Source organism: Tauraco erythrolophus, chromosome 15, assembly GCF_009769465.1.
Source record: "Tauraco erythrolophus isolate bTauEry1 chromosome 15, bTauEry1.pri, whole genome shotgun sequence".
Lineage (NCBI taxonomy): Eukaryota > Metazoa > Chordata > Aves > Musophagiformes > Musophagidae > Tauraco > Tauraco erythrolophus.
In genome coordinates, this window is record NC_141479.1 from 7,388,565 (window position 1) to 7,414,706 (window position 26,142).

The following is a 26,142-nucleotide window of genomic DNA, read 5'->3' on the forward strand; positions in this document are numbered from 1 at the left end:
GACTTAATTCTATGACAGTAATTTCTCCAAAGAAAACTTCAAGGCCAGTGCAAACTCACAGCACTGTGAAATGACAGAACAAATCAGGAAAAGTACCAACAGTCAGAAAAAGGAACTAAGGAGCTAACACGCTGTTTTCTAGAGAAACTGAAGGACTTAGGAATTCAAGTCCCACTGCCTGCAGCTCCAGAGTCTGGGCTAGGAGCCTTTCTTTGACTTACTAGATTAAGAATCAGGAAATTATCTCCATCCCCGCTCACGCTCAAAATTCTTTCTCCAGAGCAAGAACATGCATCGTGCCTCAAAAAAATCAGTGCCTGGCTAATTGCTTAAGCCTTTTACCTGCGCTTGTGGGTGTGATTTGGACTGTGCTAAGGGCTGTAGATCAGACTTGATTTAAAATCTTTCTGTATAGTCAAGTTGGCCTGTAGTAAAATGGATCATTTTCTTCTAGAGATTGAATTACTCTCAACAATGCTGAGTGACAGAAGATCTGGTCTTTGACTTCCTGGAAAACTGTTACGATGGTCTTATTGAGGGGGTCACTCTTTCTTTTCGTTAATTGGTAAGTTACGCAAGGCAAGATGATAAATTAAAGGAGGGTCGTTTCTCTGTTAGAGATCAAAACACTGAAGGTGGAGTTTATAACAAAATGGAAGATGTTATTGATTTAAGGAACACAGAAAGAACAGATCGTTTTATTTTCACAGTGAATGATGAAACTATTTAGCTAACTGTTTTCAATTTGCACCTCCAATACCTTTTTGCTAGTAGCCAGGAGGGCATATTGGAAAGAAAAGAATACTTTGGAAAAATCAGTAAGGAACAAATGGACCATGTATATTATTAGGGAAAAACACTTAGGTAAACTGCAATACAATTCTAGAACAGAAAGTTCCTAGAGAACCCACTAGGAAACATGGATTTACTACCAAAAAAAAAAAAAAAAAGAAAAAGAAAAAAAACTGTTCCAAAGCCAATTTAAAAGTGTGTGGACAAACTTTATCTGGCTAAGTCAACACAGCTCTATTATATTGAAGCCAATGGAGTAAAAATTATTTCTCTTACCTGAGGATCTAGCCTTTTACATTAACTTACTGAGCTTAAGGAAGTAGCTGGCTTCTTGAAGATCACTTGATTTAGATTGCAATGGTGATTTTTGAGACAATACAGAGCAAGAACATAGCCCTCTCTTTATTTTCCTTTATGCTGAGAAATGGACGGTGTTTTCCTCCAAGCAGTTGGTATTTTCGAACAAACTGACATAATAACTAGCCCAACGCTGAGAAGGACTAAGATGGGAACTGCTTTCAATTCTTACTCTCCCGAAATCAGAGTTCTGTTGCAGCAGTGACTAATGGTGTCATTTAATGGCTCACAAGACCAGTATCAAAAACCATCCTGGTAGCACCAGACATCATAATGCTATTAAATATGGAGCAAGGAGGTTTTAAGAGTCTGTCTCTCCTCAGTAGATCAAGCAGTGGGCAATTGGTTAATCTCACTTGTGAAGGCAAACGCAGTCTAGTCCCTGGGCTCCCATCCCTGGTGGAGTCTATGGTACTGGAGTCCTTCCCCATTCACCAGGGGCTGGAGGAAGGGCCATCCACCTCCCTCCACGAAGCCACAACCTGTGCACAGTTACTCTGTTGATTGGCATGGTTTCTGACATTTCTGACACGTTTAATTGTTGTCTTCTAAACAAAATTTGATTGAAGACAAGTGACTAAGTGCCAATGGGTGGTCTAGAACTGAGCAAGATGTCTGCATAGTTCTAATCACTCTACTGATGTACGTGCATTTGCTTTTGCCTAGAAAAAAGTTAGAAGTATTTGAAGCTTTGAAATCAAGAGGTTGAAAAAATCAGAGAAAAAACAGGATAAATTTGATCTCACTGAGATCAGTAAGGAAACTCCCCTTCAACTCAACAGAACGAGGCTTTTAGTGGTCATTCTCAGAGTAAGGCAAACGAGTAACCTCAAATTTGCAACAGCAAAGGTTTCTCTCCTTTGCAATAAAATCTAAGAATTTTTATCGATATAGTAACATTAAAATTGTGTTCATACTGCATCTTCACTATTCCCATACAACACATTATTAACTGAGATCAGCAGGGAAGTGATTAATTTCAGGATAAAGGTTGTCTAGTGCTTTAACATGTCCACATGATGGTGGGTTATACTGGTATCGTTACCATAAAATTTTTCCGTGTGGATAGACCAGGAGAGAAACTTAGCTAGCTTCTAACACGATTGTATCAAAACCGGATACTTGCTGTTCTTTAACAGTGACCCATCCCGCTCATAAAATTAAGTCCCAACTGATGCCAGCAGTCAGCCAGGGTACAGGACAGCAGAGACTTCCTATACAGGCAGATGAGGCACAAAGGTAGAAAAAGTGTATAAAAACTGAGATACCGATGAGGACACAAAAGAAGAAATTAAAATAAGTAACATTCTAATAACGACATCAGAAAAGTAAACGTCAGTTCTAATTTATGTCCTTTTAGTATTTCACCAGCTCATCACAGTTGTTAATTGCAGTCTTCTCTTACTAAGCAGCACCAGAACATTCAGACTCTCTCGAACGTACAAATACAGTAACCACAGTTCACAGCTCCTGTTTTTTGTGGACAGATTTTTATGTCCAAATGTTGATAACTGGAAAAAACGTACATAATTCAGAAACTATGGAACTAGCTTTATTTCATTACTTGTTATTGTTTTCTATTGCTTTTACTTCAAAAAAACTTCTTTGAAAATATTACTTTATTAAATAAAAATAAAGTGCAGTAATGCCACTTGAAGATTCAGGGGTTGTTTGGTTTGGTTTGTGGTTTGTTGTTTTTTTTTTAAATCAGAATATCCATGGATGGTAAAGTTACCAGCACTCTCTGTAACTGCCAAAGTTGGATTCCTTCCCTTTTATGTTAATGCTTCAGCTTCCAGATTCCCAGCTTCTGTATTTGCCTATACTCTCCAAGAAGTTTATTCTGGTTTTGATAGACCATTGTATGACTTTGTTCTGAAGAATTGAGAAGTACTTGGCTGTTAAATGTATTTATATAAAGCACTTTGTGTAGGAAATCAGGCCCGGGTCAGCAAGAACTGGCCATGGTGGTCTCTGGCCCGTTTTGCTGGAAGGAGGCACAGCTGCAGGTGCCAGGGCAGCCTGCTGCACTGGATCCTCTCTCTAGTAGCAGGTACAGCTCTCATCCCCTTGGCTTTTGACCCTACTAATGTTGTTTAAACTTTTTTTTTGAGGCAACAAAATTCAGTTTTCTCAGCTATACCCTTAGAGCAGTGGGATTCTGTGGGATTTAGGACGCGGAAGCGCAGGCAGTGCTCAGCAATACTAGATAAATTAGTACCACGTGAAGGTGCTAGTGTCTGCTTACAAACACCACTATAAAAGAGAAGCCTTTCCTAGCTGGATTATGTTGCTTTGAAACTGCACAGAAGTGATTCACTAGATGGCACACACTCCAGCTCAGAGATACCTGAAGTTTTCAGCAATTAGATCGCTTTATTATGTTATCTTGAGGGATAAAAGCTGATATCATAACACAGATTTAGTAAGACATGCTTTGGGATGAATAAAAACCTTACAGAAAAGATTACATTATTTTGTAAGTTATTCCTCCTTTGCACTGTCAAAAATTTTGCAAAGAAAAAGCAAACAAGCTAGTGTTGAAGGAAGACAATATGAAAGATTTCCACCTGCTGCTGGATTAGCCATTGATTTTCCTGACTGAGAATGGGCTTTTCATAGTTACTGATTACCAGGCAACCACGAGTGAGTTTGATTCAAGATCCACTATAGTGAAGAGGGGAAAAAAACCCAACCCATCCTTAATCAGTCCCCTATTTACAGTAAGAATGAACAACAGTCTTGTTTGGAAGCAGGCCACAGAAGGAGGGAAATGCAAACAACAACCATTAATGCATGTTTCACCTAAACACACTCCTGGTGCAACAATCTGTTGTATACAGACCAGCAAGGTGCATTTGTTTCAGCTTTTTTTAAGACGGGAGCTTTAAGTTCAGAAAAGACACTGTTGTGCTACATTGCCAGGCAGCATAAACCAGCAGTGTGAACCAGGGTTATTGCCAGATTTCACACCACCAAAGCTGGTACGGTAAATGAACTTTAGACCTGGGAAAATGCAGCCGAGAGAACAGACTACTTTCTCCAACAACTACAAGCATTTGATTGCTTAATGATCTTTCAGCTGAAGGGTCAAACATTGCTTCATACAGAAGCAAAAGTAGTTTTATGTACCTGTACAAGAGCATTTTTAAAATTTTAAACAAGCAAAACACTCACCAAATCTGCACTCGTGGTTTCTCAGACTTCCTCCGCCACCACACCAATGCACGCCTTACAAGCCAGCTCTTGCACACAGCCAAGTGGTTTCTTCCTCAGGTGTTTTGTACTATGGGAAATCAGGACTTCATTATACAGAAGGATTTAAAAAAAAAAAAAAACAAACCACCAGCCTAGCATCCAAACATCAGATTGTTGAATGATTTGCACAGAAACTAGCTTCAAATATGAATGTATGAGGGCTAGGGGGGCATAGTTCTACTTCAGCCTGCTCAATTAATGACGTTTGCGGGTTTTTGTTTTTCTTTAAAAAGCAGCTGTAGCAGTAGGAAATATTCTTTTTAAGGCACTATCAATATCCATCCCCTTCCTGCTTCACTATTGTCTGTTAAGACAGGATTTGATAAATGCCATATTCACCACCAAATCTCTGGGCCACAAAAAAAAAGGGGTGGACTCAGAGTAAAAAAAGGATTAGGGGGACTCAATTCAGCAAGTTTAAAACACCACGAGCTATCAAGGATGTAAAAGACATCTTCTGAAGGATGCCTCGCAGGAGAGAGCAGAACCAAGACATACCAGTACCAGTCCAATTGCCGATAAACACCTTTGTAGCTATTTGAACCTGCTACAGAACGTAGAAACCTTCGGCATACTTCAACGGCAAGCGGATTCACGGCTCAGGTCCTTCAGTATCCGACAAGAATTAATGTCTGAGCAAACTGACTCACCAGAAGACTCACAGGACCTCACTGTTCGTGCATCTTGGAAGGCAGAAAGATGGCATTCCCCCAAACGGCTTTTATGCAGAGGATCTCCCAAGATTTCTTCTTTGTCTTCCCTTACTTACTTGTGTACGTAAGTGATTTTTAGCATCTCATCAGCTTTTACCAATTAATTTACAGCAAACTAAAGATTCACCTTCCTTTTTTTTGTTTTTCCCATTCCCAGTTTCATACATATTCAAGGTCACCACTGGTCGCACTGCCATAGGAAAGAGCAAACGGGAACAGGCGATTCCGAGAGCTACTGCCAAGAGAGGCCCGCTGAACTGCATGGTCATGGCATCTAACGAAGGCACCACACTTCTGTTAGAAGCTTCTGGAGTCCACAAATTGATAAAACGGCCGCGGTGTGGAACCACTAAATATACTAAGAATTAAAATCAAAGCTGTTCAAAATTAACGGATCTCAATTTTGAAGTAATCTGGTACGTACATTAATTCGATCCAGCAGTACCATGCTCAAACGCGCAAGTACCAGCCACGTTCTGGCTCTTTTATTCCTATTTCAAGTAGATACTTGACACAAACTTTGGGCTTGTAAAGACACAGCAAGGCCAACTGAATTTCAATTCCTGTGTTACTCAGGATGTTGTTCATTAAGTAACTTGCAAAGGATTCTCGGTGTTGAATAATTTCTCTGAGATCATCTCAAACACACTAACAATCAACCTTTGAAGATCTGTTAATTAAAGCAAATCACTATGGGGAAGAGCCCAGTAACTTTAGCACAGAAAAAATCCACCACTGATGTAATTAAAGCACTATGAGAACTGCAAACCTGGTTTCAACTTACAGATGAAACCATGAATACGTATCTGTCAGAACTGCTGGTAAATGACTCATGGAAATATAGTCAAGACACATTTACATTTAGGTCACCTGGAAAACATTTTTGAGGAAAACTTGTGGAAACAAATTAGGTAGAAAATAAAGCTCTCAAATTCTGCACTTTCAAGACAAAGTTTCAAGACATGGTAGACTTGATTCTTAAAAAATTATTTTGCATCGTTAAGCAAAAGAATCAATTTCTAGGAGTCAGCAGAATAAACAATCACTACCTTTTGCACTTTAACAATAGCTGAAATAATATAATGATTTTTTTGTTACAGCCCCTAAATAGGTAAATATACTCCATTCTTGAGTAATTATATACTTTGTAATCTCCTATAGCTTTTACTCGACAGGAAATAAAGGCGGAGTCACACATTCAGTTTTAACATCCATCAAGACGTCGAATGGCTGGCTGCTTTTATTTACAATGCGTTTTCAAGATAAGACTATTTTCTAATCAGTTGCTCACATTATATTTAGGATGCATTCGTGGTGACTCCAGCCATAAACTGGAAAAGGTCCATTTTGGAAGTACATAAAAAAAGTTGCCACCAGCCATTAGACTACTCATTATTTTCTAAAGATTAAGTTCTAGGAAAACAAGTTCATTACAAACAATTAAAAAAACTGAGCTGCAAACCCTGAGGAAGATGCCCAGAACATGGAGATCAGTAAACAGAATCACATCATGTCTCACAAACAGCAATATTTACTTACATTTCCGCATCTTTTCTGCCACAAGGTAAAAGACTAACAATTTAAAAAAATAATACTACACAGCTTTTAATGATTTGAACTATTCTTTTTTAAAAAAAGGTAAAAAAACCCTCAACAAAACAAACAAATGTCAAACAGGAAGACATATGAACATTTCAGCTTATTTACGTATTTCAGGTGGTTTTTGGTAGACTACCAGTGGCAAGACCACAAGAACTTTCAGTATGTGCACGTCTCCTTACTGATTTATGCAAGGAAAGACGATAACCAAAGTAAAGAACATACTTTAGTAATATCAACCGTGCTTCAGGAACTACGCTGAACACAGTTTGTAGCTGAAGGTAACTCAAATTAACTTCCGCACATTTCTACACCACCCCCTCAGCGTGGCAGCTTTGCACAGCTGCTGGTCTGCTGCTGGAACACTACCCTGAACCCGAGTTTGGAAGGCAAAGAAACGGATCCTTGCACAAGTTTCCTGCATATACTGCAGAGGAAAGTTAGAGGAAAAAAAAACACATTAACAATCCTTTACACATCTATATTCTTCCAGTTATTCTCAGGCATACAGACTCTGCTTCAGCCCTCCTGGAAGGAAACACGGCCGACCGAGCCCACTTGAACCAAATCAGCTTCCAGATGCCAGGCAGAAGGGCCCAACACTCAGCTGGGGAAGCACCCAGATACTACAAAAACGTTACAGCACACCTCGAGTAGCCTGCTCTTTCCACAGCACTGTGAAGGAAAAAACAAGGTAAGTGTCAAGAATGGTGATAAACTGCAGTAGTTAGATTAAACATTTATTTTTCATATATTCACAAAATCTTCACAAAAGTATTGAAACTCAAAAAGGAATTAGACTCGAGTCAAATACAGAGATGAAATGTACAAGACAAATGAGCAGGCAAACTAAAAGGTCTTGAAAGTATTTTACTTCAGATTGAAAAATGAACAGTTCAACTGTTCTGTTTAAATAAAGATTTGCAAGATATACAGTATTTTATGAATACAATGCTGGTCATTTGAGGTAATGTAAAATACCTCAATTTTTCCTTCATGCTTTTTTTTTTTCTCTTTTTTTCTTTTTTTTTTTTTTTTCATTTAGAAAGATACTGTTTACCAAAAAGAAACTTGAGCAGTCCAGGAAAAGCTATTTTCCATTAAATTTATGAAAACCATAAATTGAGGCAAACCTAAGATTCCCAATGGAATCAAGATTATCTTCCCGCTACCACCACCTTAAAATTATCACATGCTTATTGGAACACTAATATCTGCACCCTAAGAGTACATTTGCTTTCAACGATGAGGGTGATTCTTTTAAAAACACTTCAGTGTGGTAAATGCGATACAGATCTTTGCAAGTATTAAGTTTTGGAACAGTTTTGCTAATAGCAGCTAACAATACTGGATTAATATAATTTATAAATAATTGTTCCCTAAGCGGTGAACATAAGTCTACACATTCACAATAATCTAAAACAAAATAAATACTGTGATTATGCATAATGTGGTACAACTTTTACTAGTTTCTATGAACAAAAGCTCAACATCTTGTTGATAAAATTATCTGATCAAATTGAAATATGAATCTAAAAATTTAAAAAGAAACCCAAAAACATTGTCAAATTAACATCACTTAAGCTTAGTGTCTGAGTAAATGTTACGACTTTCCATATTTTTGGAATATATATCTTTTCCTTTTTGAAGTAAAACACTTTTAACACATTGAAAATGTTCATTAATTTAAGTGACGACATCAGTTCTGGTCTTATTTTAGCACTGTTTTACTTTTAAAAATTGTTGCACTCATTAGTGCCCAATAAAGGTCAGGTTGGTCTGTAGTATTCTGTAAATGTATATAAAAAAAAGGTTCTAAAAGCTAATAGTACTTTTTATAAAAGCATCATCTCCAGAACAGCTGCATTAAATACAGCCACATGTGCCAAGTACAGACTTTCCTCTTTAAAGAAACATGTGAAAGTAAATGCCACTCGACTTTCTGCCACTGAAGTGTCCCAACTCCTGTTCCAAGCTATGCCTGTGAGCGTAATTACACATTTCATTTGCATCCACGGCACCAAAGTTACTGCAACCTAGACTCGGAACGCGACTGAACCAGAAAAACGCGGAGTTTAAATTAAGTGATAACCGGGTCAGTGAAGAAGTACTATGACATATGAAAGGTTTGGGTCTTTAAGGCAATACAAAATATATTTCATTATTTGAAGTTGTTTGTTTGTGGTTTTTTCTTTAAAGAATTAAGTGTAAATATAAAAATGCCTAAGAGGGGAGTGAGAAAAAAATACTTTAATTGTAAAATTTACTTAAAGTTTCAACAGTTACCATCTCCTACAGGAGTTAGCAAAAATATAAAAGACAAAAAAAACCCAGACCTGGAAGAGCAAGGGAAGGCACAAACAAAGAGGCATGAGATTAAAGCAGCCCAGGAATGCAAACATCTGTAACAAACTGAGTTTTGTTGTTTGGTTTTTTTAAAACAAAAAAAAAGAAGAAGAAAACAATCACCACCCCCAACCAAACAAAAAAACCCCAAGTGGCTTTATATTTCTTTAAAAAAAAGAAAGGGTCAGGAGAGACCACTAAGGAAGAGAAGGATGCAACTATAAAACCCTGTTGCCTGAAACAATGGCACTCTAGAAAACAAGGTGAAGGTTACTTCTCCAAGATGACAAGCTTAGTGTCTACACAAAGTACACGTACACTTTATACAAATGAAAAACTTCATTTGCCACCATAAACCTTTCTTTCAGAGGAACAGCTTTTGCAGATCAAATGCTCTACTAAAACTTTTAAATGCCAAGGAAAGAAATTTTGAGCAATATAACCAGTAATGTCTCTTTATATGGATGTTAAGATGACAATTCAGATTATTTTCCAAACTAATCCTGAGAAAAATTTATGTTTACAATTTAAACAGTAATGTTATGTAAAAAGTATTAACAAATCCACTATTACAAATGTCAGTTTTCCTATATGGTCATCTATATATACACAATAAAATGGTAAGTATATGCAAAAATAATAAAAAAATCATGCACAAATTACTTTCACCTTTAAAGGCTGGGTTTCCCTCAAAATACAATTTTTTGCCTTTTTTTTTTTTTCCTATTTTTTGTGGTTTATTTGTTTGTTACCACCCCCTAGACACACTGAGTACTACCCCTACAGGTCAGCATGAGCTGATGGGAAATACATTTATTTTACATTCAAGCTTTTATATCCTAAATGACCCTGTTGTAGCATATGACTTATCAAATGAGCAGCCTTTTTCCTCCTTTTAATTTTTTTTCTTTTTAAAAGTTTTTCTTTTTTTTTCTTTTTTTTTTTCTTTTTTTCTTTTTTTTTTTTTTGCAGTGATCAATCTTCATGATCCGTTCCGTGGCGAGCTGGGAAAAAAAAAATGCAGTTGCTAATCAATGTCTGAACAGTCTGAAGCTCCGGAAGAGATCCAAGGAGTCACTATCAAACTATCCTGTAGCATGAGATCATTGCACACAGAAGAACAGTCATAAAATAGGCAACTATCTACAAAGGTCTGAAAGGGCCGCATCCCTCTTGTGTTTCCTCTTTTTGCCGTGGAAAAACTGATGGTGTGATTTGCTGCCTTGATGTTGTTTGTTTGTGACTGAGGTACCGTGGCTTGAGTTTGTTGGACCTTGGAAGCCTTTGTTAGAAGAGCGAAATAACCGTGCAGATCCATGCTGTGAAAGAAAGAGAACGTGGTGCATCAGTGCTAAAAAGCAAACAGCGTGGCAATTACACAGGCTTGCTTCTGGGTAACGAGCATGTTAACTGATGGAAGTGTGGCACTTGAAAAAATTGATACGGCAACAGCAGCCAGGCCATTGCTTAGGCAGCAGCACACCACCACCAACCTCCCACTCCGGTGGTTGCAAACAAACGTTCGTCTCTAGACCCGAAGCCAGGCAGGTCAAAAGGGAAGAGCAGGCCACTCTGAGTTTTGAAAAGGACAGAACTGACCTATCGCTCCCACTTTGTAACCATCAAAAAAGTGTTACAGAAACATAGGTCCATAATCCAAGACGACAGATGAAGATTGCTCAATCTCATCTTCTGTGCAACATTAAGACAATATTCTTTTAAGAGCAGGACTATTCTATACCACATCCTTTTACAGATGCAGAGTATCTCAGATTGTGCATATTCTCATTTCAGCACCAGAATTAGCTCTGTGCAACACCACAAACACACATCCATGGTATAGTCACGGCCTGGTTTGTGAAGTGCCTTGTTACTAGCTAGAGGCAGATCATCAGCAAGTAGGATGCAGCAAGTCTGCAGAATTACTTTTCAGGAATCATGTTCCAGAAGATTCCAGACTATTTTTCATACATTACAGAAGTCCTAAATTCTGAAAAAGCATAAAAATTTAAACTGTGTATATCCAAAGTATATTGTACACAGAGGCATACAATATTTCCAGGTTACTGAGTTGTCACAGAAGCATTCCTCAACATTGAGAAATCCCCTAAATGCGTAAGCACTGATAGGTCTCACCATAAAGATCTTTGTTTCTAGGGATAAATGAGAGGGAATTTCATGTATCAGCAAGGTATCTTCATCTCCCTTAATGAAAGACAGTTCAACAACTATCAACAGCTAACAGAGCAGCCAGTCGTAGTTTTAAACATACATGTTGCTAACTGTTTTTCATAAAGCATAGGCAAGCCTCATTAGTTCCCAAATTCTGCAGTCAAAACCAGACTGGAGCTCTTTTTGCAAAAAGGAAATGGGTGCAACACAACTGTGTAATTCTGGCAAATCTAGATTTCCCAAAATAAAGTCAATCCAATTTCATCTGTATTAAGTCTGGGAAAGCCACTGTTGTGAACTCCTCTCTGTAAGCTAAACAGAGAACCAGATGATTTTAGATACTGTCAGCGCTCAAAGCTTTTTAGCGGGGAAAAGAGGATGAAAAAACCACAGTGTTTGCTTTCCAGAAGAAGCTACCATTCCATTGAGGACATGTAATATTCAAATAATCTATACAGCTGTTGTTTTCAAACATTCCACAAACCTGAGATTTGTTCGTGTTGCTGGATGTATTTGCTGTTTGGCTATTTTGTGTTTTCCCACTTGACTGGGAGGATTCCAGTGACACTTCTTGTGACCCCACTCTGTTTGTGGTAGACTGACGACAACTCAACTGTTTAGAGGTTTTGCAAGGTGTTCCATCAGAATCCTTCAGGAAAATGTAAAGTATTAGTGAGTCTTTCTTAAGAGTGAGTGAGCTTTTCTACAAGTGAATTTTCCCTTAAAAATAAAGCTAGCAGTGGACAAAACTTAACATGTTTATTTCATTACATATTGAAATTCTTCCAATCCAGAATTCTTACTAAGTAAAACAGAGAGATTTAAAAATGTATCGATGCACGATTCTGATTTTGGGATTTGCCTTTTAAATAGAATTCCCAAACAGATTTTTTTTTTTTTTAGGTATATGGCTTAGGACTACTAGTCTGTCTTTTGGAAATACAGTTTTCCCAGAGAAAAAAGAGTGCTATGTAACTTTGTATCTACTGTATTCACTTTCTACATGTGTTGTGTCAAAGCACACTACAACTCACATGTGTAGAAATTGCATAAGAGGTAACATCTTATGCAAGTTAGGATTCCGGATGAAATAACTAACTAAGATTCTGAGCTTTCCAATTGTATTCTGTGGCAATACAAATCAGGAAAAAAAAAACAACAAAGAAACTGAAAAAACAAATTCAGAAACCTCCAGTACTTACTACATCACTAGAGCTGGACAGTGTAGAAGATGACGATGATAAAGGACCTGATGAAGAATTTGAAGAATGTTTACTAAGTGTTTCTGAAGTTTTATTTCTAGGTTTTCCCAGTGCTTCATTTTCTTCAGCAAGATTATTGTTGCGTTTGTCTAGCTGCTGAGTGTCTACTATCAAGGTTACTCCATTGCCTATTAAAAGCAAAACAGAAGCATCACCACACATTAAACACTAAAATATGTTGCTTTTTTTTTTTCCCAGACATACCCACTCAGGTATTCTATACCTACTATGTTCAGCAGGACACGTACAGACACCTGGGCACGCACATACTATTCAGACACGCAGGCACGCGTGTGCACGTGTTTGTGTGCCGGTACTGCACGCAGCCAGCCAACACCTCGCAGAGCGTGCGGTGGTTTCCTGACAACATCCATCAATGTACGCTATGAAACCCACAGAGTGTTTCCCACACCTCCAGATGGAAATTGGAGAGAAAAGACATGGAAGAAGGTAGTAACAGAGCTCAGATGTGCTGCTTATAACATGACACACTTCAACAGCACTCAAATACATAGGTTTAAATTCCGTTCCTCTATGTCCAATACTCAGCATCTCTCATTTTTCTTCTGCTGGAGCTGCTAGGGTCAGAATTCCAAATTAAGTCTGGTTGCTTTGTATGATACCCTACACCGAAAATACAAGATACAGAATTCTCGTATCTCACTTACTGCTACCTTAATAAAAAAATAATAATTGGAACTTAACTCTGAACTAAATCTACAAGACAACCACTGTAACTGTCACCATTATTTTCCTGACACAGGGCTTTGTTCATTTGTTTTTTAATTATGTTTTATCTCACATGATGTAGGAGTCGCCTCTGATTTATATAATATACATTTGTTGCCCCACTAGCTGTATTTATATAGAGTTTAATAAATGCATCACAATATAGAGGTGAGTATTTCTCTGGAGCTTGCAGGACAGAACCGCGGTTGTGTGCCACTGCCAGGGGTACGGCACTGCCACTGCCAGGGGTACGGCACTGCCACTGGGGTCTACAGACGGATGAAACACCAATGGCCAGGATGCACATTCAATTTACTACGACAGTGAGGGAAATCACTAACAAAGGCTTTAAAAACAAATAAACAAAATCCCAACCTAGCCTCAAGACTGGGTAGTTGTGTCACCTCTGATTAATCCCTAACCAGAGAAGACTTCTAGTAGATAACATTCTAAAATTAATTGGAGAGTAACAGAATCAATTTCCATTTGAAAACTTCCAGCCAGCAGATACACCTACACCAAAAGAGGTGGCAGCCGGCTGGTAGAGTCAGAAAATGGGCAATGAAAATAAAGATGATTTTAAAGGACATTTTCAGTAAGTTCTCTGGCTAGATTTTATGTGTTTCCATTTGTTAGTAACAAGAATTATGGTTGATATTTCAGGATTTCTCTGTTTTAAATACCTACTCCACTTATGTGGTCAATTCTGGTTTAAATATTGCTTCTGCACATATACAACATGTTAAACTTTAAAATGAACACTGGAAGGTAAGGATTTAGATTTAAACTACCATTTCCAGTAATTCTTGTTAAAACCTTGTCCACATTTAAAGGACAAAGGAAGTGTGACAGTAACAACACATGTAATTTATATCAGAAGTTTTTCAAGAGGCTCTTTTTGCAAGCCAGCATTCCTTACAGCCCTCTATGCTGACCAAATCTATCGCAGTAGAATAAAGATGTTGCAGTATAGCCTCTTTATTCTTGTGTTCTCATCGAGAAAAATCTGAATTTTCTCAATGAGAACACAAGAAAAAGCCCATCACTACTGAGAAAAAGAGTGAACTCGTATTAAGATGCATACATTGCCTCAGGTGGGGCAAAAGCAACAATAAAATTTGCATGACCCAAACATGCAGGAAGTTTCCCACTATCAGCCACGCTTAGTCAAAACTCACCATTACACGAAGACTCTGTCCTGCTTTGCATTCCCCACTGCTTTGATATCCAGTCTCTGTACGTGGCCACTTCTTGTGTTACTCTAATTATTCTACCTAATATACTGTTAACCAGGAAAAAAAAAGAAAAACAAAACAAAACACATCATCACAATTAATTTTTCGGTACACAAAAATATAAGCAATTAATGTCTGATATTAAGACTCATAAAATTTACCTTTCTGTTTCATTGTTAGGATAATATTTAGCTATTGGGGAAACCGCATGACTCAGAACAACATAGGCATAATCAAAAGCCTGCTTCACTTGCATGGCACCGTATGAACTCCTCCCAACGTCGTTACCTTAAAATAAGAATACAATTAAATAAATAAGTAAGATTGAAACGGTGGTTAACTCCTTTCAAACAGGAGACGGGAATATTTTTTTAAATTGCCCTAACGTCCCAACTCACTGCAGTTACTTCTTGTGGAACAGGATTAGTGAATCCTAGATATTTGAAGACCTACAGATATTTACATGTGCGAAGTCCAAAATGGCAAACCTCTGGGAAAAAGTGCAATACATGAAAAAAAGAGTACAATCATGGACTGCATATTTTACATATCTAACAGTACTATCCTGGGCAATGGCTTTTAGATCAGAAACACGTTAACTCTCTTCTATGAGCAGCCCTTGACTGACCATTCCAGAAGCCACCCATTCGAGCCAACAGTCAAGCCCTAACATAAAGGTAACAGCACAGAACGAAACCGCCGCGTCTTTGTGCGACTTACAGAATCGAGCAGGAGGGCGCGCCTAAGAGCGCACGGACGCAGAGCGCGCCAAGAGCGCACGGACACTACACGGTCCAACCAACACGGGCAAGCGCAAGCTCGGAAGGGACCACGCGTGCACACGGAGCCCGCGCTCGGGCCCGCGCTGCGGGAGCTTTGTTGCTGTTACCACAGAGCACATGACGGTTGGTTGGCCCCTCTCATATCCTACCTCCTGACTGCAGTACAGGCATGCCCTTTGATGACATGGTAACTTTTTCCAGGAACATGCCTTAAAGAAAATCCCTGTGTTCTGAGTGCATCCTGAGTCCATAGACATGAATGACGTGTTTCCACATGGGTTTTGGTGGTCATTTGAGCTATTTTTTGATTTAACTCCGCTGGATTAAGCATTCCCCTAACTTTTTTTCTTAGCCAATACATTAAATCTCGGTTTATGAGTTTACCTGGCTGTAATGGATCTTCAATATACAGCATTGATGGTCTGTAGCCATCCAGCATGCTTTTTTGCACTTCATCCTTGGCAACATAAGAACCACCATCCTTTATTCGGATTCCAGTCTTCAGATAATTGAAGTGACGTCCATACAATTCAAAAAACTCTATTAAAAGAACACCATAGTTGGCATTGGGCATACAGGCATCTTCCCTGGGATGAAGCTATTAAGGAGAGAAAAAAAAAATCATTTTCTTAAGAGTTCAAGTTTCAAGTGTCTTTAAGTGCCTTTTCTTTTTCACAGTATTCTTTAAATACAATAAATAATAATAATAATAAAACATAATATATAAACATGTCTAAATATAATATTTTCCTTGATAAAGCAGTTTTGCATCTTTAAAAGAAGATGCTGTCAAAACTTTATAATATAAACTAATTACCTCGTAACAATAAGGTTGGCAAGTATTAATGTTTTTGTATTTGAACTTTCAGTTCAGTAAAAGAGCTTCTAGCATTAATGGCAGGGTTCTTGTAAAAAAGCAAAGATATTTGCACTTCACAAACCTGGGTTTGCAATACAAATACAGGCTTTTAACGTACACAGCTATATAAATGACCCCCCCTACTGTTAAGTACGCAGCCTGAGAGATTATGCACAAAACCAGTTCATAACTGTACGAGATACAAAACGTGAATCCTTTTTTTTCAGAAGCAAATGGAAATGCTATTAGTCAATATAAGAAAAAACAGGGGTTGGGAGATATTTTGGTTTCTTTCAAAACATAGGCCTCTTGCCTTCATTTCTTTTGTGCTCAGCAGGCAACTGCAATAGCACTCAGCAAACACTGAGCTCCAGTTCAAGGCTCACGTTTAAAAGTAACTACAATCTGGAACAGTACAGACATACACATAAACACTCAGTTATATAATAACATTTAGCACAAGAGAAAGAATGGGGTTGATAAAGCCAGAACTTGGCTACTTCACATTTCTACAATATTTTTCTCCCCCAGGCAGAACAATATAGATTTAGCTCATGCATTTTGTTCTCTTAGATTTAAGACAAAGTTGTAAAACATTTATTTGATACCAGCTTTAAAACTTAGACAAACAAGCAAAATTTTGTTGCATACATTAAAGCACAAACAGGGTGTATGACCTGGGAAAGTGTTAACAGCTGCATTTAACACTAACCTATGCAGCTTGTTCCAATCAAGTTACACAATAGTCATTCTGCCCTAAATGACACATGTGCCTGGTACTGATACACCATCGAATTGTTCCAAACATCACTAATACCAAAAGTACCAGTATGGGAGAAGGAACAGAAGACAGGTGGGATGTGTCTATTTTTAAACGAAAACAGGGTGCAAAACCACAAACAGGAGATCTTAAATTATTAAATTTAAGGATTGATTAAATTCCTTCTTAATGTAATGTCCCATTGCACTAATGGCATCAACAGGTTTCATTAAGCTTACCTGAAGGAAACTGACAGCCATTAAAAAAAGACTATAAGAACCGATTCCACCTGTAAATACTTCATTAAGGTCCCTCTGCAACAGGAACTGTTTCAATACTAAAACTAGATATGGTAATACAGGATATTTCTGCAAGAGAAAAACAAAGGTGTTAGGATACTGTGATGCATATATACAATTAATGCTAAGAAAGCATATTAAAGCTATCTGTTATATTAAGTTTCAAAGTCAAGTATAACTCTAACTTACTATGTTTAGCAACAAGGGAAAAGCCAAGTGCTCTGCCTGCAATCAAGACAGTTATTTTACCTCTTCAACTCCAGTGCCAGATATTAACAACAGAAAAAAAAATTACTACCTCATAAAATCAGAATGATTTTGTCTGAATAAATACACTTGCTTTTCCCAAAGAAGTGAAAAGAAAAGCAAAGGAAAACTATGTAGATATCTGCGTCTGTAACAACATCTTCCTGCTACAAGTAAGGGGATATCCCAAAGCAGACTGACACTTCCATCCTGCAAGTACTTCAGACGCTCAGAGGTCAAAACAGTTCTTCAGAATTACTATACCCAGATAACATTTTCAAAGGAGCCAAATACTTACCTTTGGGTAACTGATCCTTCAATAGGTTTGTTCACATGGGTTCCCTTAGAGGCACGCATACGCCGCACGTGCAGAGAACATGGACCTTTTGGACAGCAGTGGAGGCTGGGGCTACGCCTGCACTCTGTACACCCCCTCACAGGGGAGGGGGCAAGAGAGGCTTGATAATATCACTCCTTTTATCAACACAAGAGCTAAAAAGTTCCTTAGTCAGAGAAGAGATGTGGATCATGGTATCTGTGATTGCAAAAGATTAAAGGGAAAGAAGAATTTCTCCAAGAACTTCTCTGCACGAGTCTTACGGTGAGTATTGGGAGCCCTATTTAACCGAGGATCACTTTTTTGAATTTAATATTAGGAACTTACAGTCACAAGCTGAAGTGTTGAACATCAGTATATACCAAAATTCAAAGACAGGATTTTTCTCAGGAATCTGCAAACCCTTAACTAAGGCTTCAGCTGCCTCAGACTTCCTAAATAGACTGGATGAAGAGAAAGAGGCATTTCCAAGGCTAACACTGGACACAACACCTCCGTGAGGCATTCAAAGTTTCCTGGGACAACGTAAGACGCAAGAGAATGCCCTGCGTGTGTTTTAGAGAGAGATCTCCAAGAACACCGAAGCAGTCACCTGGCTGAAAGACACCAAGTTTTCTCCAAGCTAAACAAACGTCCCCCCGCAGTAGTGGAGCCGTTACCTGCCACGTGTCAGGTCCGATGCCACCTCTCCCCTGCCACACCGGGCTCAGCCGCCCGTGCCCAAGGCCAGCTCCAGTGTAGCACAGCTGCACGGCCTTGGCATGGGCTGCTGGCACAACAGCCGTGTGGGAAAGCGCCATGCGGGAAGCCTGGCTGGGAGTCAGCCCGCTTCGCTCGAGAGCTGCTCTTCATCTCCGCTGTTCCCGCGGTGTCTGCCTGAGCCACGCTGCTGCGCACGGATGCTGACCCTGACCCTGACCACTGACTTGTGTCCTCAGCCTCCACCTCCTCTCTGGGGACTCGTCTGCCCGCGGCTGGCCCGACTGTGCGCTGACCCTGACTACTGCCGCCAGCCCTGCTCCGCTCTTGGGGCTGGGGAACCAGGAGGCTGCACCTCGAACCTGCCCGGCTGCCGCGCGCAGCTCCCGCTCCCTCCCCGGGGGCACAGCCCGCTCCCGCGTGCCCTGACCCCAGGCCACCGCCGCCTCTCCAAAGATCTGCAAATAACCAGGACAACGGGAACACACTAACACTTTTTTCTTTTCATAAGCGTACGAAAACGCCTTCAGGCTCTCAAAAGAAGATTATCTCCTATCCTGAAATTGCAAAACACATAGACAATTTTGGGCAAGTATGCAAGGCTTTACAGACTTACCTAAAAATAAATTTATACGCTGAGTGTTAACAGAAACACAGCCCCTGTGTTGTGGCAGAAAACCAAATACAGACTGCCTGTCGACCACAAGGCAATGGGACTATGAGCAGGATGTAAATATTGAAGTTAGCTACCCAGTTCCAGGTAGGTGTCTTATGACAGACAATCCGGGCATCTTCTTTCCCCAACAAGGAGCTACATAGCACAAAACTATCAGTCTTGATTTAGCAGCACACAGCTGGCCAACACAATCGACTTCTGTTCATCAGACAGAGGCAGGGAGAAGAAAGGTCTCTGCACCCACTCCACGCTCTAACTCTGAACGTGGGTGCAAGAGAGGCCTCACCAGCACAAGGTTTTGGCAGGTTTATACAAGCACACAGGTGAGACTATACACACAAGAACTCAGACTATGCTACTGAAACCGAACTAAGGACAGAGGTTCTTCTCCTATGTACTTCTACAAGATAAAGAAGACACTGTAGAAGCAAACTGAGCTGATTTCATACTTGCTACTAAACACACAGAAGAACTGAAAATGAACAAGTTGAAGGCCATACACTTCACTCATCAGCAACTGAGAATCTCTCAAAACTTAGACTTCTTGCAACTTGATGACATTATTAAAGCAAACGTACATGCTTTCTAAGCCTTATGATTGAAAGTAAAGTGCTTGCTTTATTTGAATATACAGAGTTTTCTGAAGGAGTTATACTTGTCTAGCTATTGAAATACTTTGATTCTCCTGCTGTCCATCAGTTTGGTGAGAAAAACAAAGCAGTAGTAGAACAGTAATAGCTAAGCACTTACGTGAGACTGAACTGCATTTTGTCTCCCTACACAGAACATGAAAATCCAAGAAAAATTTTCTACTGCTTTTATAAGACGAATGCTACGAGTGCCAAATGGACTGAATAGGTGAAGGGAAGGAAAAGAGTGTAATGATACTTCAAAACTTTAAATACAAAAGCTCATTAATCTTAACAAAATGATTCTATATATTAAACAAAAATAACTGTACTGTATCTATGACACAGGTATTAGCGAATCCCTCAAGAATAACTACTAAATTTAACTTATTCTACTTAATTAGCATTTGTATGCTGAAATAATATTCACTCTAGAACAAGATTATTCCTACTTTCTGCAGGAATGAGTGGTTATTACTAATTTTAAGTTCAAGGAACTACAGTTATAAGAGCAGGACATCTAACACAGGTATTAGTGCATTTTCCTTACTCATTGTATCATTAGAACATCACTATTTTGTATATTTTACTATCTTCATGCCTTTTAGGGCAATACATATAAACTCCAAGAACATCACACAATAGTATCAGACAGTAAAAGGTAACGCAGAGTAAAAGTGTATCTTTAGTAAGGAAGCAGTCAAAGTAAAACAAAAATCAAACTAAGTCATCAAATACTCAGCTCTGTAGTATATTATAATGTTGCCTAACCTTGATAAAATCTTTGATGAGCTGGGCTGCTTTAACCCCATTCTGTACATTAAAGCTTATATCAACTTTTACTTCAGTGAAGGAATCTGTCAGTTTAATAATAGGTACCTGCAAAAGAAAGACAGATTAAGTCTATACAGATTTCCAAGACACATTTGGTTTCCTTCATGCTTATATGCACCAGTAAAACTTAAAATGTTTCATGAATTTGTAGAGAGGAGGCAGACAGAGAAAACAGGACTCCTGTCTATTTATGAACTCACTCTCCTTGCCAATCTGTTTACATAAACTTTGCTTTTCTAACTCATAAATGCTGTTTTCAATTTACTATCCTGCTTAACTGAACTTAACACTTCATCTTCAAAGTGACTGATGTTAAATTGGTTTTAGTCAGTTCGTGGTGCAGAAGCATAGCTCTAGTGGGAAAAACAAACACCAGAGGGAGACAAACGCTTAAGAAATACAGACAGATAGGTACTATTCAAAAAACACGCCCATGTGTCATAGCTGGTCATTGATTCCTATCAAAATTGTCTCCAAACAAGCAGCACAAGATACTGAGAGCACTCTGACATATCTCCATCTAAGTGGTTTCCAAATTACCTCTCTCTACTAATAAGAGCCATCAATTAGACACCTGTTTAAACCCCAACACTTACGTACTCTCACAATTAGCAAAAGGTAGGAAGTTATAATGGAATTAATCCCATCCTGTGCAAGACATACCATTTTATATTTATAGAAGGCTGTACTTTCTACTTCCATGTGCAAATGAATTCTGTCTGCTTGCTTGCAATAAGAAAAAATAAACCATTTACTCATGTACAAACTCAGCCCAGATATTCACAAGTCTAATCACGCTAATTCACACCAATGACTAGTATAACCTCACTTAAAAGCAAGCATACGTTGTGCAGTATGGAAAATCCAATGATTTTCCCCAATAGAAGAAACGCTTCTGTTGGAGCACTATCAATTATTTTGTCAGTAATAAAAACTGTACTAAATAAAAAGCTTCTATTGGTTCTATTTCAAATTCATATATAAAATAGTTTCTGTTTATGAAAATTCCTCCTTTTAACCAAGATCTTTCTTTGCTAGAAATTTAGCGTAAAACAAGGAAACACCCTCTTCCCCCAAACTTACAGTTGCTTTATCTAAAACCTTGACTGAGTTTTCATCTGCTACATTGTGCTTTCTAAGAGCTTCTTCCAGGGTCCAAAGAGGTAATGTCTCCCATTTTCCGAACACAACTAAATCAATATCACTGCAATGGAAAGAAAATTAAATTAAAAGACCAATACACTTAAAAGATAAAGAACCAACATCCACACATAACTAGAAAAAAAGCTGACAGAATCTAGCTTAACCAAACAATTTATCCTCAATTTTCTGAGGAAAAGGGTGGGGATGAACTCTCACACTTGAAGAAATACAGAGCATTGCAGATTACCAAGGGGAGGGGACAGATACACACAAAAATCAGTTGGGCTGAAAAGCCAGAAATTAGTCTCCTCAGGCCACACTGTCAGCAGAGAGGGATCAGTTTCTTCCGAGTGATTCAGAGCAAGACATGAACTTGTTGTGAATCACCACCTTTGGGCTGTATTAATCAGTAAGGCCGATTTAACAGCTTGTCACTGAAAGGGAAAGTCCTATACCCCGTGCTCTACTCCCAGATGCATAGCCCTGTCTCCTGCTTTACTCCAGCTCTGGTGTTTGTCTAATCCACAGCAAATCAATTCAACATATTAATGGACCTGACAGAAACCAACTACCCCCCCTTAAAAAGACCCCAAACCATTCTGGGCTCATTTGTTGCTTCTTTGCAACTCAGTGTTGGTTTTCAGAGTGATCAGAGCACCAGTGGGCACATGGTCCGCAGCTGCAGCTGGCCTGCAGTGCCAAGAACAGGGAGTAGGGAAGGAGAGAAGAAAATGTGGCAACTCGGACTTCAGGAAGCAACAAGCTGCTAAATAAGATCAAGCTGTCTAATTAACTTCACTCATTAACTTAGCTCCTTGAAGTGTCGTCCTCATCCCGCTACAATTCCTCCCTATGCACATACACATTTGACTACACAGGGAGCTGACACCCTAATTCAATGCCTAAACTCAAGTTCAAAAGGTGACTGGTGTCCAAACTGAAGACTACTGTGAGATCCTGAGCTTTTTCCTCTTCGCTCCCCAACTTCTTCGATTTCCCCTGCTTGGTTGGGAATACGAGGGAGGTGAGCGTACAACCCTATAGTTATACTAGCAGGCCACTTCAGTAATATGGAAAACTGCGTAACAGAAAACACCAAAAAAATTTAGGAATACTTCCCCCACCCTAGATTCTACAGGTCTGCTGATTCACAAACGCCACTGCTTTAACAATCTCAAAGAAACTACATCTGCGTTAGAGGCAGCGCCTCTCGCCGACAAGCCGTGCCGGCAGCGGGCGAGCTCAGCGGCGGTCCAGCCGCACGCCATTCAGCTGACAAGGACGGGCAGCACTCAGCCAGCTTCGGAAAACTATATTCAAAACCTGCTTGGGAGCAGGAAATGCTGCTGGACATCTCTCTTCAAAACTAAACTAGTGCTAAACCCACTACTGATGCTGATAGTTTACAACAGGAGACATTTTCCTGAATCACACTAAGAGAGAAAAAGCAGCTCGGCTGTCACGTTGAGGACAGGTGTTGCCTGCCAAGTAACACAGAGATTCAGCAGCTAAGCGACCATGTGCCCAAATCTTCAGTATCAGCTTAAGTAAAACAGTATTAGGCAAATTCTAACACAGAGTAACAGAATTAAAAACACAATGTAGGTCTTTCTGAATCCCAGAACCTGAAATCTAGATTAACTAGGCAGTTACTGATGTGTGGGGAAAACCTAGGGCAAAGGGAAGCTTTGATAGAAGGCAACAGTGAATTAATTACCAACACATAAATGCTGGTTACTTTGAAAGTCTGGTAAGTACTGCCACAGGAAGGTTTTCTGTGGGTTTATGTACTGTGTTTAAAGTATCTGCATTTGTTCTCCCCAAAAACTCAGCTGAAACAAATATGGAGGAAAGGCAGTATATGAAATCAAATAGACCAGCAAAGTGTTTTTGTTACACCGGTTTCAAAACAATCAAGCAAATACAATAAAGAACTACTGCAATCAGTCATGTGGACAGGACCCTCTCTCTTGCATTGTCAGTATCCAACCAAGTTTAATCAAGCCTATTTAAAATCAATGAAAAAAAAAGACCAAGAACAAGAGGAAATGTGAAAACAATGTGTGTTTCTACACCCTACTTCTGACTTTCCAAACAGAAACTGAGCAATTCAGCCTTCCTGCAACTCCTTAGGCTGAAGCAGATACTAAAGCATCTGTCAGATACTTTATCAAAAAGAGATGAAACGACAACTCGGGTATCCATCACTTGCAGTCAATACTAGATACTAATTCCTCATGTTCCCAAAGCACGGAACTCAATTCAAGTGTTACTCTCAGACTTTTGCTATTTAAATGTGTGTATTTCCTGCAGCATTTAAGCCTTTCATTCTATTTCTATTTAATTGTCAAAAATACTTACATTTCTACACAGAAGATACCAGTGTCACTGAGTAATGACTTTTCTTTATGAAAACTAGCAAGAAATTTGGAAAAGGTAAAGATTGACTATTGTACAGATTTCTCAAAAGAAGACTGAAATAAAAAAAAAAACACAGTTCCTTCTGTAATCTTTTCAGCATTACTATTAGCATTAACAAGGTAATGTTAAATGTTTCCATTTAATCATCTGTGGAAGTAAAATTTAGCTTTTCTGTTAAGGCCAATCTCTTATTTTGGTTCAGTCATTTAATGAAGACGCATCACAAAATAAGCCTTTTTTGACAATGTGGTAATTTAGATCTTTTACCGATACATGCAAAATCTATATAGACATAAGCATTATAGTTAAAGTCTTAATTACTATACTTTTGTACACTTTGCAGAGTACTAATAGCTTAACACTTTCTTAATATAACAAGTATAAACACAAGTAACAGATATTGAGAGATTAGATAAATCCACAAGGCTATCTTTTCTCTTGTACAAAATTTACACTGAAAAATTACTAACCTTGTAGGTAAATATAAACCAGTTTTAAAACTTCCAAATATCTGCACCTGAAATACAATAACAGGATATATGAAAACAAATTTTCAGGCTTCAGAAGACAAACAAGTTTTATTAAGTTGCTTGTAAAGGCTGGTTATTGCTACCCTCCATTGGTAGATTTTGGTATTGCTAGCAGGCACACTGAACAGAAGTACTCTTTTCTGTTAAAGCACTTACATCTTCAATGTAGTATAAACGGCTAATCTTCATTGTTATTACCCACAAAACATTAACAACTTTCACTTTTCTATTACAAAACCTTCTTTGTAATTTACACATTTTCACCATGACCAAATTTGCCATAAACGAAAAGATTTTAAGAGACTTAAGAATGACAGGATATTAAAAAACTCAGCATCAGTTCAATTTATTTTTTGCTTTCATATCCAAAGTATACCCTTCAGTTTTTAAGCACATTTTCTAAGTCTACTGTATTTCCATTGCTTTGCATACTTCAAAAAAAAAAAAAAAAGAAAAAAATCAAATCACGATCCATTTTTTCTTCTGAATTACAGAGCAAGTAGCACAACTGTTTATTTCTGCTTAAACGACAAACAAAAAAGTTTCAGGAAGTTTCACATCCCACAGATTTAGGTTATTGCGCTGGATTTTTACTAGCACTGGAGGTTTAAATGATCGGTTTCCATTGCAAGCTGTCCGAAACCACGCTCTCAGTAACTTACCAAACCTCGAAGGGAGGCTGGACTCATGTGCTAAGTCTCAAAGAGGGACTGGTGAGACTTCAAAGTAAAAACATCTACACATTTGGACTAATTTGCAACCAGTCTTCTGATGTATTTCCTGGAGCCGTGTTACAGACTTGTGTATTCTGCTTTAATGAGTCTCATACAGTGGCTTGATTGCCACCGATTTGTATGTCAAGTGACACACTTTTTATGTTTTTCCCCTTCAGGATAAGAAAAAAGGGGGAGACAGGAAAAGATGATGCGTTGCAAGTAAGCGTCTTGATACTTCAGTAAACTAAGAAGCGGTACGAGTGCTTCCTCTAGATTAATTCATATCACTTCACTCTTTTTACTCTCTCACCCCCAACAAAAAGCACACGCTGGCAGTAAATTTAACTTTGAAAGTTCAGAGCTTCTCAAACCAGAAAAGACTATAAGAGATGCCACAGAACTGGCATCAATATTGTACCAGATCTTGACAAAAGCATAAAGGCATCATAAAGCTAGGAATGCAATAATAGTAATGATTACTATTTTTAATCCAAGATAAAAATAAAAACATCCTCTGTGAAACTGTTCAGGTTCAGTCACACCAGGATTTATTTGGCCATCAAAATCATCTGAAAAGTTCTTTTGCACAATAAAACAACCACTGATGGGTTTGGAAAAAACTAAATGTGCTTTTACATTACCAAACAGAATAGTGTGTTCAGCTGAACAGCAAAGAGAGCCCTTATTGAACAAACAATCCTGAAAATATTCATAAACTTACTGATACAACGTACATGACCTTTACCAA

At 38.6% G+C, this 26,142-nt stretch overlaps 1 protein-coding gene across 2 annotated transcripts in view; it reads right to left on the reverse strand.

Moving 5' to 3' along the window:
* Nucleotides 1-7,413: 7,413 nt before the first annotated feature.
* Nucleotides 7,414-26,142, reverse strand: part of TENT4B (terminal nucleotidyltransferase 4B) — a 43,540-nt gene continuing 24,811 nt past the window's right edge. The window contains exons 3-12 of one of the 2 annotated variants that reach the window (XM_086620778.1): nucleotides 24,619-24,665; nucleotides 21,668-21,788; nucleotides 20,522-20,629; nucleotides 17,104-17,232; nucleotides 15,630-15,843; nucleotides 14,625-14,751; nucleotides 14,407-14,510; nucleotides 12,440-12,627; nucleotides 11,722-11,886; nucleotides 7,414-10,384 (exon numbers count right to left, since the gene is read on the reverse strand). In XM_086620778.1, coding sequence (XP_086476904.1) covers nucleotides 10,205-10,384; nucleotides 11,722-11,886; nucleotides 12,440-12,627; nucleotides 14,407-14,510; nucleotides 14,625-14,751; nucleotides 15,630-15,843; nucleotides 17,104-17,232; nucleotides 20,522-20,629; nucleotides 21,668-21,788; nucleotides 24,619-24,665 — 1,383 coding nt within the window. In that variant the 3' untranslated portion in view covers nucleotides 7,414-10,204. The remainder of the gene's footprint in view (nucleotides 10,385-11,721; nucleotides 11,887-12,439; nucleotides 12,628-14,406; nucleotides 14,511-14,624; nucleotides 14,752-15,629; nucleotides 15,844-17,103; nucleotides 17,233-20,521; nucleotides 20,630-21,667; nucleotides 21,789-24,618; nucleotides 24,666-26,142) is intronic. The other variant, XM_086620779.1, reaches the window with a different exon arrangement.